Source organism: Cynara cardunculus (assembly GCF_001531365.2).
Source record: "Cynara cardunculus var. scolymus isolate 2C chromosome LG 5, CcrdV1, whole genome shotgun sequence".
In the NCBI taxonomy this organism is placed as follows: Eukaryota; Viridiplantae; Streptophyta; class Magnoliopsida; order Asterales; family Asteraceae; genus Cynara; species Cynara cardunculus.
Genome location: NC_037532.1, coordinates 30,170,715 through 30,187,630, shown reverse-complemented (window position 1 = coordinate 30,187,630; position 16,916 = coordinate 30,170,715). Strand labels below are relative to the sequence as shown.

At 31.6% G+C, this 16,916-nt stretch overlaps 2 protein-coding genes across 2 annotated transcripts; one reads left to right on the top strand and one right to left on the bottom strand.

Annotated features, from left to right (window-relative positions):
* The first annotated feature begins 658 nt into the window (after window positions 1-658).
* LOC112512413 (uncharacterized oxidoreductase At4g09670-like) lies at window positions 659-4,957 on the top strand. The gene is made up of 2 exons (XM_025118356.1): window positions 659-1,181; window positions 4,188-4,957. The coding sequence occupies exons 1-2, from the start codon at window positions 714-716 to the stop codon at window positions 4,803-4,805; spliced, it is 1,086 nt and encodes a 361-aa protein (XP_024974124.1). The 5' UTR covers window positions 659-713; the 3' UTR covers window positions 4,806-4,957.
* Window positions 4,958-7,701: 2,744 nt separating this feature from the next.
* LOC112513517 (cold-responsive protein kinase 1-like) lies at window positions 7,702-14,949 on the bottom strand. The gene is made up of 8 exons (XM_025119804.1): window positions 14,573-14,949; window positions 10,461-10,879; window positions 10,251-10,373; window positions 9,260-9,357; window positions 8,884-9,091; window positions 8,556-8,787; window positions 8,308-8,461; window positions 7,702-7,980 (listed from the first exon to the last, which is right to left on the bottom strand). The coding sequence occupies exons 1-8, from the start codon at window positions 14,947-14,949 to the stop codon at window positions 7,726-7,728; spliced, it is 1,866 nt and encodes a 621-aa protein (XP_024975572.1). The 3' UTR covers window positions 7,702-7,725.
* Between the last annotated feature and the right edge of the window lie 1,967 nt (window positions 14,950-16,916).

The following is a 16,916-nucleotide window of genomic DNA, read 5'->3' as shown; positions in this document are numbered from 1 at the left end:
GACTTTTTAAAACCTTCACAGTGTTTTTGTTGTGAATGTTCGACTTTTTTTAAACCTTCACAGAGTTTTTACTGTGAATGTTACGTGTAAAAATGTGGTCTCACGGTTCTCACAAAAACAGGCTGGTCTCATGGGACTGGGGAAACCATGTAAGACGAGAGTAAAAATAGAAAATTTAAGCTAGTCAACAAACGTTTTTGGTCTTTGACTGAGGGCCTTTATCCCCAATCCTTAAGGGCTAGATCTGCCCATGAGCATTGTAATGCGCCATAACACGTTACAACGGAAGTCAATCCATTGATTGGAGTCACAGTGGTTAACGTGACGATAAAACCAAACCTTGATTGATGGCATGCATAACGCGACTTAAAGAAGGCTGTATGAGTAGACACAACACACAGATTGTGATGACTAGATCAAAGTGATCATGCTTAATCTTTAAAGAGCTAATTGAAGTCTGTGGTTGAGAGCTTCCAAATTTTATTATTGACGAGGCTGGCAAATTTCTATACTTTGTTCTTCATCGAGATTGAATTTATTATTGAAACAGAGGTAGTTGAAGGGATATGTGTGAATGGACTCTTTTGCCCCTATTAATTGCAATCTTCCATTAGAAATTTATCTTCTCCAATGATAAAAAAATGGTCGGTTCACATTGGTTTACCCTTTTGGCCATCATCTTATCTTAATTTCCTCACCTCTTCAACAAACCGATGGATGATGAGAAAAACCCAGTACGTTTTGGGATACTAGGCTGTGCTGAGATAGCAAGAAAAGTGTGCAGAGCCATAGATCTCTCTCCCAATTCAATCCTTCACGCGATCTCCAGCCGTTCGACTGGAAAAGCAAAACAATTTGCCATTAAAAACAGCCTGTCGGAATTGGTGAAGGTGTATGGCAGCTATGAGGAGGTTTTGGATGATTCGTCTGTGGATGCGGTGTACATTCCACTGCCAACAAGCCTTCACCTGAAATGGGCTGTGTTGGCGGCAGAGAAGAAGAAGCATGTGCTACTGGAAAAACCAACGGCTCTTGATGTTGGGGAGCTGGATCGGATACTTGAAGCTTGTGAATGCAATGGTGTGCAGTTCATGGATGGAAGTATGTGGTATCACCATCCTAGGACAGCAAGGATGAAGGAGTTACTTTCGGATCCTAACCTCTTTGGTGAAGTTAGAATGGTAACAACACTTTAATGTTCATTTCATAAATCAGTTTTTGTTGGCGTTTTCTGCAAAGTGCCTTTTATTATTATTAATTATTTTTATGGTAACATCGTCCTTGAATTCCCAAGTTAAAGTACATGATTACAATGATAAAGAAAAGGTCAACTTATTATTTAATTTTATAAAATTTTACTTGATTTAAGAGTCAACTTGATGTGTTTTACATGATTTCAAAACTGATTACGATCATGATACATTATTTTCTTTTGATGTAATAACTTCTTTAGTCTACAAGAATGAAAAATATTAGTAACTTTTGACACTTTATTTCGAACCTCATATTTTATGAAATGAATCAAGTACTTGATAAGTGCTGATGTGTGTAAAACATTACATTTTCTTGGGTGCGTTTCTTAAATTCTACTTTTACCGAGTAGAATTAGTACAATTCTTCTCAGATCTACAGAAATTTTTGAGGAACTATCCCCCTCTGGTGTAATTAGTACAATTCTTCTCAGATCTGCAGAAATTTATTGCCATCTAACAATTCACAAGAATTTCATATACACATATCGCATTCCCAAATATAATAAGATATCAAAGTACAAATATGTAACTGTAGATTCATAATTACATTGACCAGTTGTAATTTTGAGTTTACCTTACATATCGTTCTCTTAACCCATCATATTTATTCCAGAAGTTCTATGTATGTTAGGGGCCCTTAATATGCAAATAATACAGTTTAAGTCTAGGCATCATTCTGAATACCTAAATCAATTAAAATTAGGCTCTAGTACCATTTGTAACGCCCTAGGTTCCAAGGTTTTGCATATACTCATGTAATCATGTATTTTATATAACAAGAAATAAAATTTTACATATTTGGTCCGAAAAGAACCTACCAAATACTTTCTTCAACCAAAATCTCTATACAAAACTTGTACTCATAAGCAGCATGCAGATACAAGTTACAACACATTATCCCAAATATCCATATATATACAATCATATAATTTCTTCATAAATTCCATTTCTATTACCATTTGGTTACCTGACCTGTAATGCACCATTTAAAACACAAAAAATGAGGGTTAAACCGAAAGGTCTAGTGAGTGAATTCCCTTATTGCCTTATATTACAGGGTGAATAATCACCAAACATATTTATAAACTCATATTTGTAATAATAACAAATATACAACCTTTTGATATAACAATCCTCTTTTGTCGCATCTAAAAGATGAGACATTACCAATTTATCGCATCAAGTAACCCAATAACTCATTTAACACATTCTGATATAACTCATCGCATCAAATAGATCAAAATGTTAATGAATTCAATTATGTTATCAATGTTAAAACTATCGCGGATGCCCCGCCATCTATCGCGGTTATCCCGCTACTATCAAGATTTAAACGATGAACAAACTCATTGACCAAAGCTTGGGCGATGAACACTCCCTCATCTCCCAAAGCTTGGGAGATGAACACTCCCTCATCTCCCACAACTTAGGAGATGAGCATGCCTCAACATAATAATCGTAATCCAAACACATCACATAAATTCATGTATCAAAGTAAATCACGTGTGACGTAATAACACGTATTTTATAAAAGCTTTGTAAAAACTCAACTCGTCCGATATCAACCGAAATCTTATCAAAACTCTATCTGTATCTTTTTTTCTTTAAACCAGAAACCACCAGACACTCCTCTATTTTCCTCTCAAGCTATATATATATATATATATATATATATATATATATATATATATATTAAAGGAAGGGAGGTGTTAGGCGGTGCATGGATTTGCACCCAACCTCCTCCTCACAAAAACCAACCATGCCATTAGACCAAAATTTTAAAATCACAACTTGGTGACTACAACTTCACCTTTAGTCTTTCATCTTTTGTCAACTATAATATTTTACCCTTGAACTTTTTGTCAATATTTATTTCAAAACCCGATCAACACAAATTTAAAAAACCCAAAATTACATAAAATATTTAATTTAATTATTAACTATATATTTTAAAAAATTATCAATATATTATATTATTTATTTATTTTTATCATTTTTTTAGTATTAATCAACATATTATATTTTNTATCAATATATTATATTATTTATTTATTTTTATCATTTTTTTAGTATTAATCAACATATTATATTTTTAGAGATTTGTTTTAATTATATCATGAAATATTGTAATTGATTAATTTCAAGATGTTATCTTTGGTCATTTTACATGTTTATAAGCAAGTTTTTACTAAACATGATTTATTCATCAGCTAGCTTATTAACTTCCAGCTATCTTATCAGCTAGTATGTCAAACATAACCTTAATTTATGATGAAATTGAACACAAGTTCTAATTTATTTGAGCAAAAGGTTGATTACTTAGGCTAGCGAATAAAAGTTCTAAATTATTCATTAAGATAACAAATTTTATTATTATTATTAAATTATGTGTTCTAATAAGATGATTTTTATTCATCATTTTTTTAATTATAAATTAAATAGATATTTTCTTAATATATTACTAAATTGAATTAAAAAAATTATATTATTATTGAAATCATAAATTACTGAAGTATATATTATAAGTTACAAAGATGTGGCAGGATCACTTTAGAAAGTAGTATGTAATGGTGTGTAAAAGATAAAGTGCATGGTTTCTGGGACGACCTAACATGTTAAAATGTAATATAATAAAAGATGTAATTATTTGAAAATGCCAAAGCTCCGAGTGAACCCAAAATAGGCCATGGACTTGGATCTACCAAATRATAAGAGTGCCTCTGAGATTCAATCAAATTGAAATTAAATTGGCCGAGTTATTTAGGTACCATCTTTCATAGACGACAAATTGAGCGGTAATAGTATTTTTTTGGAAGTTATCAATCCATTTGACCCATTTGTTAAAATCTGTTAACCTATTGCACTTGGAACATTAAAAATGTTGGTTAAATGTGTTGGCTTGCCTTAATTTTTTTTTTTTCATGTTATACAAAGATCTACAGTTCCTCGTCATTCGTGCCACCTCCAGAATTTTTTGAGAACAACATCAGAACAAAAGCAGATTTAGATGGCTTCGGAGCATTAGGAGATGCTGGCTGGTATTGCATTGGAGCGATTTTATGGGCAATGAATTATAAACTACCGACCACTGTCACAGCTTTACCTGCAACAACTCTAAACTCCAATGGAGTCATCATGTCCACCACAGTTTCCATTCACTGGGAACAAGAGGGAACAGTTGCAACCTTTTACTGCTCATTCCTAGCACATGAGACGATGGATGTATCCGTCTTGGGATCCAAAGGGTCATTCCATGTAGAAGATTTGATCATTCCTTATGAAGAGAGTTCTGCTTCGTTTAATTTTACATCCGGTGCATCTTTTGTTGATCTTCATCTTGGGTGGAATATGACAGAGCAAGAAGTTCGAATTCACAACGAGCTTCCACAAGAGGCTTTGATGGTTAAAGAGTTTTCAAGGCTGGTTAAAGGAATAAAGGATTCTAGAATGGGACCAGATACAAGGTGGGGTGGCATTAGCAGAACAAGTCAAGTTGTTTTGGATGCTGTGAAAGCATCTGTGGATAGTGGTTCTAAAACCGTGTATATTTGATCACGTTTCATGGAGGCTCACTCCAATGGTCCTTTATTGTTGCGAGAAAAAAAATTTGAGCACAAACATTTCTTCTTTTTAAAAGTGACTTCGTTATCCTTATTCACAGATCATATATATCTTCTACTTCTTTCAAGTTATTTTGTATCTTATTAGCTATTTTATATGTCACTTTTGAAAAGATTTATATAGACTTATATTTTTATAGGACACGTGTGTTTATACGACATTTTTTTAACTAATATCGTATAAAATAGTTAATACAACATTTTATTTTAAAAACGTCCTAAAAACTTGTTAAAACGTCCTATAAATCTATTATAATGTGTATCAAATGGGTTCATATATGAACCCTTTTGCCACCTATCTGTAAAGTTACGAAATTATCCCTCTATTTCGGTGCTTCACGGTTAAATCCATCGAAAAATTAGTTATTCCAGAAAAAAAAAAACCAAAAAACCTGCTAATTTAAATCCTGGAATATAAAAATTCTGTAGATTAAAATAAAAACTGCTAAAATACATAAATGCCTAATATGATTATCCGGACATTATAAATACAAATACAAATTGTTCAACAAAATTAAAGTATGATTGTTATTTCATAAATACAATCAAAGGATCAAATACAATAAAAACCTTAGAATCTTTAATAAATAGTATAAATGGAATAGATAAACATCAAAGAAAAAAAAAGGTATACACCTGCCTATCTGCAGAAAACGATCCACTCGGGTTTGCTTGTGATGATGTCCCAGTCCAGACCCAATTGAGATCTTGATTGTATCCGAAACCAAATAGACGACCTTTCTTCAGTCCCCCCAATCACCTCATTCTACAATTCGGTATCAACTAGAGGATAAGTCGAGGGATCTTCACCATACTTTTAGGTGATATTGGTTGAATAGCTAACAAAAATATTATAAGTCAATTTCAATAACATAAAGACTGTAAAAGAGATGTTTTCAAATAAAACAATTGAACAGAAGAAAAAAAAACATTTTTCTAATTTTTTTAAAATCCATCTGAAATCCTTCGTAAATTTTAAAAATATTTTATTTTGTTTTATTTAATATATATTTTTTCTGGAAGAGGAAGTTAAAAACATTTTCCTAAAACATTTGATGGATTTTATTTTTTCAAATAAAAAACTAAATTCTCGGAAATTTTGAATTTCTTTTTCTTTTTTTACTTTCTTAAAAGACTAGAAGGGTACTTGTGGAATGCATCGAGACACATTTTGATTTAAGTGTTTCGTTTTATTCCTTTTTTATGTCGATATAATACGGTTTTATGTGGTTTTTAGAAATCGATAATGTTTTTATTTTATTTTTAAATACAATATAAATTTCAATATATCATAAAATTTTCAATATATCGATATCAGTATCAAATTAATCTTTTTAAAAGTTTTTTATGTTTTGGTGTAATTATCTTAATTCAAATTTTTTAATTAAAATAAAATTTAATTTAGGATTAGTAACAAAGAAATTTAATTTAGGTTTAATAATATAATTTTTTTATAAAGATAATAACTAAGTATTCTGTTAGAATTCAATGATTATCTTAATAATATTTTAGATTTTTTATATTTAAAATGAGATGTTTATCCAATATTTGATTATGTTTATCCGCAGTTAGTTATACGAATTCAAATATGGAGCTTTAATAAGTTGTACTTATGCACAATTTATTTGTAATCTTAAATTTTAAGTAATATGCATCAATAAACAGTACTTCATGCATAAAAAATGGTTTTTAAGAGTTTTTGTCAAATGTTTTATAATATAGTATAGATATATTTTTGGAAGAAAAAAATAAAAAAGTATTTTTCTAAAAATTACCGAACAGATTTCAAATTTTTTTAATATTTTATTAAAAAATTAAAATCCGTCCAAAAGTCGACGGAAAATTTTGATTTCTTTTCAATTTTCTTCAAAAATATGTATTTTTGGAAGAAAAAAGGTTAAAAAAAGCCGTTTTCTAAAATTTATGACGGATTTTTGATTGAATTTAACTTTGTAAATATAAAAATAAAATTTGAAAATTTAAAAATATTTTTTGTTTTTTTTATAAATAGTTTATGGAAGAAAATAAATTAAGGAAAACAATTTTTAAAATAATTTCTGACAGATTTTAATTAAAATCAGTCGGAAATCCGTCAAAAATATTAATTAATGAATATTAATTATTTTTAAATTAGAAGAATTATGTGGTGGATCTCAAACGGATTTGGATGGCTTTTTAAAGTAATAATAAGTGAAAAATCCATCACAAATCCGTTGAAAAAATCATCAAAATAAATCTTTTTTTATATTCAGTAACGAATTTGTGAGAGATTTTTGACAGAAACCAACAAAAGTTGACTTTTTTGGGATCCGTCGGAAATTCTTGGGTAATTTTCCGAGGGAAATCCCATTAGAAAAATCTGTTAGTGATACCCAGTTTTTTAGTAGTGTTATATTGTTAATTTAAACTTTATTATTATTTTTATATAGAAATGAAAGAAAAACGTAAAGAGACAAAAATTCCCTTGATTTAACAGAGTAATCATTAGTAGAGTTATGACAAAGAACACAATCCGTAACAATAGAGAAACCACGGTAACTGTAGATGTAATTATTTCATTTGGAGAATCCAATCCATAATACCTATATAACCACAGGGACGAAATGTGCAATTACTCTTGTGCAAATGATAAGAAATGGTCGTGGATTGAATGTTTGGAATTATCATTCCTTCTTTTATCCTAAACTAAGAAGATAAAGAAGGTTACATTAGATACCAAAGCTTACATATATAGAGAGAGAAACGTGATGAAGCTGCTCTGATTTGATGCAAAAGACCGCAGTTGCTACAAAATCGAACACACAGAGAAAAATGAAAAGTATATATATTTGCAGCTCCTATGATACGCATCCTCAATTTCCACGTACGTGGATTCTTCTATGGGCATCAATAAAGGTAGGCTTGGATATATGTCTTTGCCCCAACATTGACCCACTGTACATCATTAAAACAACTTCAGACATGGTTGGTCTTAGAGAAGCTGGTGACTGAGTGCACATTAGAGCAATCTCTACGATCTTCATCACATTTTCTTGTTCATATTCATTTGGAGCTACTAATTCATCGATCAACTTAACATGTGTCCCTTTCTCGTACAACTGCCAAGCCTATCAAGCACAATAAGGTGAAAGGAAAAATGGTAAGTCACAGAGAAGAAAGAACAAACATGTCAGGACCAAGAAATATAACTTTGTATTGACTTAACTATATGATAAATAGACCGCATATCTACAAAGACATATGATGAACAAAAGTTAAAAATGCGATGTTTCTACCATTCTAAGAGGAATACTTTGCATTAAACTCGTTGCAATCTAAATGCATTTGAAAATTACTAGGTATATACAATGTTAAATGCCCAAGTAGATTCCTTAATATTTTTTATTTTCTTTGTCAGTCATGGAAGATAGAGAACCGGAAGGTTGTATTATTACCTGATCAAGGAGGTATTCCATTTGAGGCTCATCATAGTTCACGTCACTACACCTCCGACCACTAATGACTTCAAGGGCCACAATACCAAAACTGTAAACGTCTACTTTCTCTGATAAATGTCCACGGTTTGCATATTCGGGTGCCGTATAGCCCCTATAATGTTTTTTAGAATGAAATATATCATAACAAAAATCTAATGAAGTCAATTGAGGTCACTCGAAATTGCATATTGGAAAAAAGAACATACATAGTCCCAGCAAACCGAGTGCTAACATGGGTTTCATCCTCAGGTTGAAACCTAGCCAACCCGAAATCTGCAATTTTTGGTTGGAAATCATCGTCAAGGAGAATGTTGCTTGATTTTATATCTCTATGAATGATCTTGACATGGAATTCTCCATGTAGATGGGCAAGACCCTTTGCAATCCCGACGATAATGTCAGACCGTTGTTTCCAATTTAGTTGTCCCCTTTTTTCACCTGTCAATCATGATTTACAAGTGAAAATATGTGTTTTGACCCAAACATCTCATGTGACTAATTTATATATATACGCATTTCAGCATATTAACTTACCCCATAAGAACTTGTCTAGGCTTCCTTGGGGCATGTATTCTAGCACAAGAAGTAGCTCAGGCCCATCAGTACACCAACCTAGTTGTAGGATAAGATTTCGGTGACGAACATTACTTATAAGCTTAATTTCATTCTCAAATTCCTTTTTTGCTCTACTCCCTACATGGAGTTTCTTGACTGCCACTACGACCCCACCATCTACAATGGCCTGTGAATCCATAAACAAACAATTAGTCGCATATTGTCCTACAATCTACAATTGTTTATACATAACTAATTTGAAAGAAACAAACGATGCATCCATTTGAAAAGAAGACACAGCTGGGACTATACATAAACATCAAACTCTTGTGTGTCGAGAAATAACACTTGTTACCTTGAATACTTCGCCAAAACCTCCTTTTCCTACTACATACTCTTCACTAAAATTATTGGTTGCTAGTTTCAAATTTTGGTAACTGTAACTTCTTGCGCCTTGCAACTCGGAAGTATCTAAGGCATCAGATGGTAGACATAGAGGAGCGGATCTGATTAGTAATTGCAATCAAAGAAATCAAACATGATAATTAAATTAGTATTTATTAAAATTTTAATTATGACATGATAAATGGTCCACCATTAATGCCCAACAGGTTGTAATTCAGAACTTCTGTCTCGAGCATTATTTACCTCCCGCTAACTTCAAGCATTCTATGTAAAATATTATCACAAGATTTCTCGATTGTAATTCATATCTTAACTAACGAGACTCTTTATTTAAGTTTGTATCAAAAAATCATTGAAGGAAGATGAGGTTTGGTGGGTTTCCAAGGGGAGAGTGAAGATATAGCCTATATGCTGTAAAAAAGTTAACTTTCAGGGAAAAAAAAAAAAAAAGAGTCGAAGCTCAAGTATAACGATGGCGAAATTGTTGGACCAAAGATCTGAATCGCTATTTGCTGTGAAAGAGAAGGTGCGCGACGATTAGCAGCATCACTATTTGCTATAAAAGAGAACTTGAGTGAGGAAGCTGATTCAAAAAATCAAAGTCACTATTGGTTTTAAGGATTTTAGTTCAATCAACTTAGTTTTGAGCATTTTTTATTTGCGAGTTTGCATACATGACAACAACGTATTCACTTTTCCCACTTAACACATATTTGTGCACTCTCGCACACACTTTTTTTTTTTTTATTAACCTGGATATCCAACCCATTATGCGAGTCGACTAATCCCAGGACGACCACCTGCTTGCGCGTAGCCAAGAGTCACGCACTTGCCGTCATGTGGGCTTGTATATTAAATAGTAATTGAGACATGGCAATTGGGTCTTTAAGGAATAGATCGACTCACAAAGCCTCATGTGAGATATGGACTAAAAATATCACCTTCTCCAACAGCCTTAGATTTTTTCCATCGTGGATACCATAAGGAGAAAGCAGCAAGGATAAGCAAAAATAGCCCTGCACTGCCACTTACACCAATGATTATTCCAGATTTACTTGAACTCCCTGTTACACATATTCACCAGTTACAATATCTTATGTTAACATATGGAAAATATTCAACTAAAAACATTAAAACGTAAGAAGCCTCACCTTCACCCAGGAAAGGTATGAGGTTGATTGTTTGGTTATCCTGAAAAAATGGTAACTCGGAATACCTCATAAAACATCCTACGTTGATAGCTCTTCCTTCATCAGCGGGCAGACAACTGTATAAGTTGTTATATGCTGTACTCAAGCAGTTCTTACAAATGTTCTCGCTCACATTCTCAACACACTGTCCAATTGCATAAACTGTTGCATTGCCATTAGGGACTTGCCTTGTGGATGCTATATAGAAATCAGAAGTTCTTGGCGTAGCAACTTGAATGTCTGATAATAAATCTTCTACCGCTTGGTTGAAGACTGTTATTAGCTGAGACGTTGACTGATTACCACATATTCCAAGTGGAGCAACAGAAACGTCCGAACTACCTTCGGGGTCATCATAGAACTGGTCGTAGTTCTCAAATCTTAATTAACACAGAAGATTTATACATTTTAGTATGAATGTATATGATCAAATTCAAATGTGGCTGGAAAAATTTATAGTTCATCACTAATTATTTGTCAACTGGTCATCAGATTTATCTTCCTATGAAATAGAAGTGTTGCAACTTTACACTGGCAGTTGTTGATATGTTAATTTGGTTATTTATTATATATGGTCATGCTTGATTCAAGCAATCTTGAAACTACTTTAAGAAACTTTGCTCGAGTTGTGGAGATAAATAAACTACGGGTAATATCATAGATCCTCACTTACTAGGTCGACCCCAATTACGTACAGAAACTACTGGTAACCTAACCTCTAGCTAGGCCCGTGCGACGGCACCACGACAAACCCCTATGACGGCACCACGACACACCCCTAGGGCTGGCCCCGCTCCCTCCGCAAGTTCTCTTTTAGAGAGTTAGTGAGTCACTTATTATCCGGAACCTCCTAGCTATGACTTTATGTTTATAGAGAAATTAATTAAAAGGGATTTCATTAGGGCTATCCTTGGCTAAATAAATGGGTAATTATCCATATCCTTGCGCTATCCATTAAGATGTCCGATAACGAAACTGGTAATGTATAAATGGTAAAAAAAATCATTTTGAACTACAATAATATTGTTAATCATTTTAACAATAATATTGTTAAACATCAACATAAGTGAAATATAAGTTCATAAATATAATCTTTATTTTATATCTAATTTGTTCCAATAAACAATGTGTTAGTGTTTTAAATATGTTATAATATGATATTTTATACAAGAATATAAAAATCTAAAGACAACATTTATGTTTTTTATATTTCTTTTAGCGGCCTCGTGTTGCTTCTCATTTGATTATCCTAATTATCTTTTATAGTTAATGAATATGAAAAGAAAATTAAATACCAATTAATATACGTTATACAACATATAAGATGACATTCTAAAAAATATATAATGTTTAATTTTATATAATCATATGTATGTATATGTATGTCTGTGTGTGTGTACATATATATAAACGGGTAGCGGTAAATAGATAAGGAGAAACACTTTATTCATACCGTATCCATTAAAATGTCAGGTAAACAAATAATGAATAAGTGGATAAAATTTTCTTTACCCATACTCTTATCCAACGAGTCAAAACATAACGGGTAAACAAGTAATAGATTTACTCTTACCCATTGTATGCCCTAGATTTCATGCACACCTGCATGGCTCTTTCAGCTTCCATTTGTATTTGAACAATTATTTGGCAGTAAAAGGACTAGCATAATACTCTCATCTATTTACTGCCCTTAAATTACCACAAGACTAACTATGCGTACTTCAGGGTTAATTTTTAATAATTAGATTGAATTTGATGGGTAAATTTTCAAACTACACTAAAAGAATTGAAGGCCGTTTTGTAGTTGTTGAATAATTTCATACGAAATCATTAAGTGATCAGAATAATTGATAAGCTTTGTATGACATATAGCAGAATGAAATATGGTTGTTTGATGACTGTTCTGAATGACAACAAATTACCATTTTAACCGTGTATGATTTAGTTTCAAATGAAATACAGTTGTTTGGTTCAAAACAACATTCCCTTTTTTCGGTTATGACTATGTGGTTTGTTTTTGCCTAACTCATGCTTGGGATCAACTATGTGGTTTGCTTATGCTTCTCCTACATTACTTCCAGTCATTGCACTATTAATGAACAAAGAATGTGGTTGTGATGCCAATTATAATCTTTAGCCAACATGACATAAATCAAAGTTCAAGGTCGATGAACATGATGGTAACATATAGGCAAAATTCCCCAATTGTGTTTGAGATGCAAACACAATCAATCGGCGGTTTCAATCAGTCAAATAAATGCAAGCAGTGGTTTCAATCGATGCAAACTGATGGTTTCAACCAGAAAATGCGACGAGCAGATGGTTTCAGTTGGTGGTTTCAACCAGAAAATGAGATTGTTCCGATTGATGTAAAAAGATGGTTTCAATCAGTGCTTATGAATCGAACAAAAACAGATCGATTGAACACAAATAGATGGAAAATGAGATGAGCAGTTGGTTTCAATCGGTGGTTTCAACCAAAAAAATGTGATAGGGTCCAATCGATGCAAACTTATGGTTTCAATCAGTGGTTTCAGGCGATGGTTATGAATAGAACTGAAACAAATCGTTTGAACCGAACAGATAGTTATGAATCGAAGAAAAATAGATTGATTGAACAAAACAAATGGTTATGAATCAATGTTGAGACATGTACCTGAAAAGCTTGAGTGGCAGATTCCTGAGTGACGTAAGGAAATGAGAGGGTAGTCTTGGAAAAACATAGCTCTGAATGGTTTTGAGAGACGAGGATAAAGTAATCGCTCAACCATTAAGAGAGAGTTTTTTTTTTTTTTTTTACCAAACACCATTATACTTTTTTAACGGTTAAGAGGTTTCCTATGAATGAAACTGTTAAGAGGTAAATAAAATTTTTATCCACCACCCTTTTTTTTATTAATACTCTCATATTATGTTATTAGAAGATGTCATAACTGGTAATGAAACGTTATACTTGTACCCTAATTAATTTTAGGGATTTGTATTTTAGAGCAACTCCCATCAAAATTCAAAAGTCAAAATCTCAATAAAATCTTCAAAGAAAATTTATGTTCATCTCCGGTAGCTTCTTATATTATTAACATATTTAATACATTTTATAAAATATTATTTCTCTCTTCTATACATTTAGTTTTATAATTCTCGTTGATAGGAAAAATAAAAAATAATTTATCTTTCATAAATAATCATTTTTGGTAAGTTCTTCAGATTTGAAGAATTTCACGCTTTATCATACTTTCTTCAATTTGTGGAAGATCTTGAGAAATCTGTTGTTGAGAAAATATCCCCAGAAAATCTGTTAGAAATGCTCTTACGCTTAATGTTTGTATTTTTAAAAGTAATTTCATCATCAAATTATCAATATTAGACAAAAACAATAATGAAGATCAATGATCAATTTGATACCATTTTTTATAGTTGACCAATAATTCATCTTAAATAATGGAATTTGTGTATATTGTCAACTCTGAAATTTGACCCATTTTTAAATAACAAAAAATATGTAAAATAAACATGACATAATTATTAGAAAAATTATATTTTTCCTTTAAACTGTTCTTACACATTCGGTTGACGAGAGTTTTAGTGCATTAACTTGATTAGCATTATACTTCATACAACTTTATCAAACATGACATGGAAAATTGGTCACCAAACAAAACCATAGATTTGAACATGAATTAACATAAATCTAACAGTATTATAATTTGTTAAGTTTTAATGTAAGTTTTCGATTGGAGAAATGAATTGCTAATAATATATATAGTATAAATTGTGCAATGAAACCCTAAAATTAACATGTAATATTTGTATATGACACTTTAGAAGAATAATTGTGGTTTAAAATCCAATTAAAACCTCTTACAAAGTTGGAATAGCTATACTTGATTTTAATTTAATAAAAAAGCTATTGTAAGCAACAAAATTGGAACAAACATTCACGTATTGTAAGTGAAGGGTTTTTTTTGGGGGATTTTCACGCATAAAATTGCTTGTTCCAATAGAAAACATCAAATATGATTGTTATTAAAAGTGATTTACTTTGATGAAAGGAAAAGGAAAGAACTACTCACCTGAGGAAGCAGTCATCGAGAAAGACACTAGCACCGTTTGCAGAACCGCAGGGTTCAACTGCAGACACGGCGACATCAAAGCAAGCCAAACACCGGGCTGCCGAGAGGTAGTTCCTGCATTGGGCGATTCCATACACAGCATCCCCGTTCTCCAAGTTCTGGGCTCTGGCATAATATACACCATTGTTGGACAATTGGCTTTTGAGTTGAGAAAAGGTAGAATCGAGGTTCCTGGAAAAACTTGTTGGAGACATTGCATCATTGCTGCCACAATAAAATCTGAGGGGTGTGTTCGTATTGGTATTGTTGTTGCTTGACTGTGCAACTCCATGTTCCATCATCATTAATACGATCATAACCACCACCAAGGCTGACATCCTCACTCGTTTCCCCTTGTTTACGTTCTTGTCTTCTAAAGTGTGAAATAGTTATGGAAAAATTATGCAAAGAGATGAATGGTCAAGTTGGAAGGCGGCTTTGATTGAAAGCAAGTTGGATTCATATATTTGAAGGGGAAAATATATACAAAAATATTAGAGTCAATACATGCTGCATATTGTTTCTGAGTTTTTAACTTGACCAAAGAAGGGACAAAGGAAAAGATGTCATACAGAACAATGAAAACAATTGAGAAGGAGAAGATGTCTAACACTGAATGTGTGATTATATCTTTAAATATTATAATTATAGTTGATGATGTCCATATGTTATTTTAGTAATATTTGTTATTTTCAATTTAGAAGAAAATTGTCGCTTTAACTCATCACAATTAATCTGATTTCGTTTGTTCTATCACTTGGTATTTGTGTATGTTAGAGTCTCATATCACCTATATCGATTTGGGATTTGGACCATTTCACCTCTACATATGTTAGAACCCCTCTTTATCTCCTCGAAGGCTTTTTGAGAGTAATCTAATGAGGATCCACATACTCTCACATAGTATTAAAAGTAAACTATATGGAGGACAATCTGTGTTTATTGGATTAGCAGGACCTCCCAAAAGATTGTAACGTAATTGAAAAAATTAATTAATGACAAATGCTAGATACAAAAAGTTAAATTTGAGAATAAATTAATAATAAAATGAACGTTAAGATAACTTTCAAAAGGTTAACCACATTCACATTTATTGTCTGCGATCGTTGACCATGCAAGGGATTCATAAATATCAACGGTTGGGGCTGGATTTTGTCGCATGCAGTTGATAATGACACAACCTCTCCCTATCGCTTTTATATACAAAACTTGACAGCACCCACCACTTTAATTATACGGGAGGTTAAACAATTAGTATTATACATGTTTGAATGAAACTGTATCAACCTCTTATTTTGTTAAAAATTACGATACAAAATATAAACTTTTGGGATTTTTGATATGGTCACTAGAGATGGCAAAATAGGTTACAGGACGAGATCGAAATGGTCCTGAACTATAACCGAAAGGGATTGAGCCCCGTTGGTTCCCGATTATGGCCCGTCAGATAAGGTCACTTAAAGATATTAACTTTTTTAACCCGGTTAATAGACCAATCCAATAAGGCTGGTTATGACTTATGAGGCCCAACATATTCGTATCAGAATTACACACACACATATATATATATATATATATATATATATATTAGAAGGGTACTTGATGTTATAATATGTGATTTTAAAAAAACAATAATGTTTTTATTTTTGAATAAAATATAAATTTGAAGATATTATAAAAATTTGACAAAATTATATCGATATTTGTATCAAATTAACTATTTAAAATTCCTCATTTTTTGTTTAAATTTTTAATTCAAATTTTTTAATTATAATTTAATTTATGTTCAATAACAAAGTAATTTATATTTGGTTTAGTAATATAATTTTTTGATAAAGATAATAGTTAATTATTTTGTTAGAACTCGATAATTATCCTAATTATATTTTAGATTTTTTATAATTTAAAATGAGTGTTTATCCTCTATTTGATTATGTTTATCCGTAGTTATGTTTATCCGTAGTTAGTTACACGAATTCAAACATAAAGCTTTATAAGTTGTAATTATGCATAATTTACTTGTAATCTTGAATTTTAAGTAATATGTATCTATATACAGTACTTCATGCATAAAAAAATGGTTTTTAAGAGTTTTTGTCAAATGCTTTATAATATTAGAAGGGTACTCGCGCAATGCAGCGATATTAATCTCGATTTTAATGTTCTATTTTATTTTGTCTCTGCCGATGTTATAATACGATTTTATGTGTTTTTAAAAAAACAATAATGATTTTATTTTTGAATAAAATATAAATTTAAATATATCATAAAAATTTGAAAAAAAATATCAACGTTAATATCAAAT

Excerpts from the sequence above, each read along its gene's own strand:
- LOC112512413 (XM_025118356.1), top strand. The coding sequence starts at position 714 with ATGGATGATGAGAAAAACCCAGTACGTTTTGGGATACTAGGCTGTGCT. Across the intron at positions 1,182-4,187 it reads TCTTTGGTGAAGTTAGAATG|ATCTACAGTTCCTCGTCATT; the intron begins GTAACAACACTT and ends TGTTATACAAAG.
- LOC112513517 (XM_025119804.1), bottom strand. The coding sequence starts at position 14,949 with ATGTCAGCCTTGGTGGTGGTTATGATCGTATTAATGATGATGGAACAT. Across the intron at positions 9,358-10,250 it reads ATCTAAGGCTGTTGGAGAAG|GCGCAAGAAGTTACAGTTAC; the intron begins GTGATATTTTTA and ends CCGAGTTGCAAG. Across the intron at positions 7,981-8,307 it reads TGGAATACCTCCTTGATCAG|GCTTGGCAGTTGTACGAGAA; the intron begins GTAATAATACAA and ends TGTGCTTGATAG.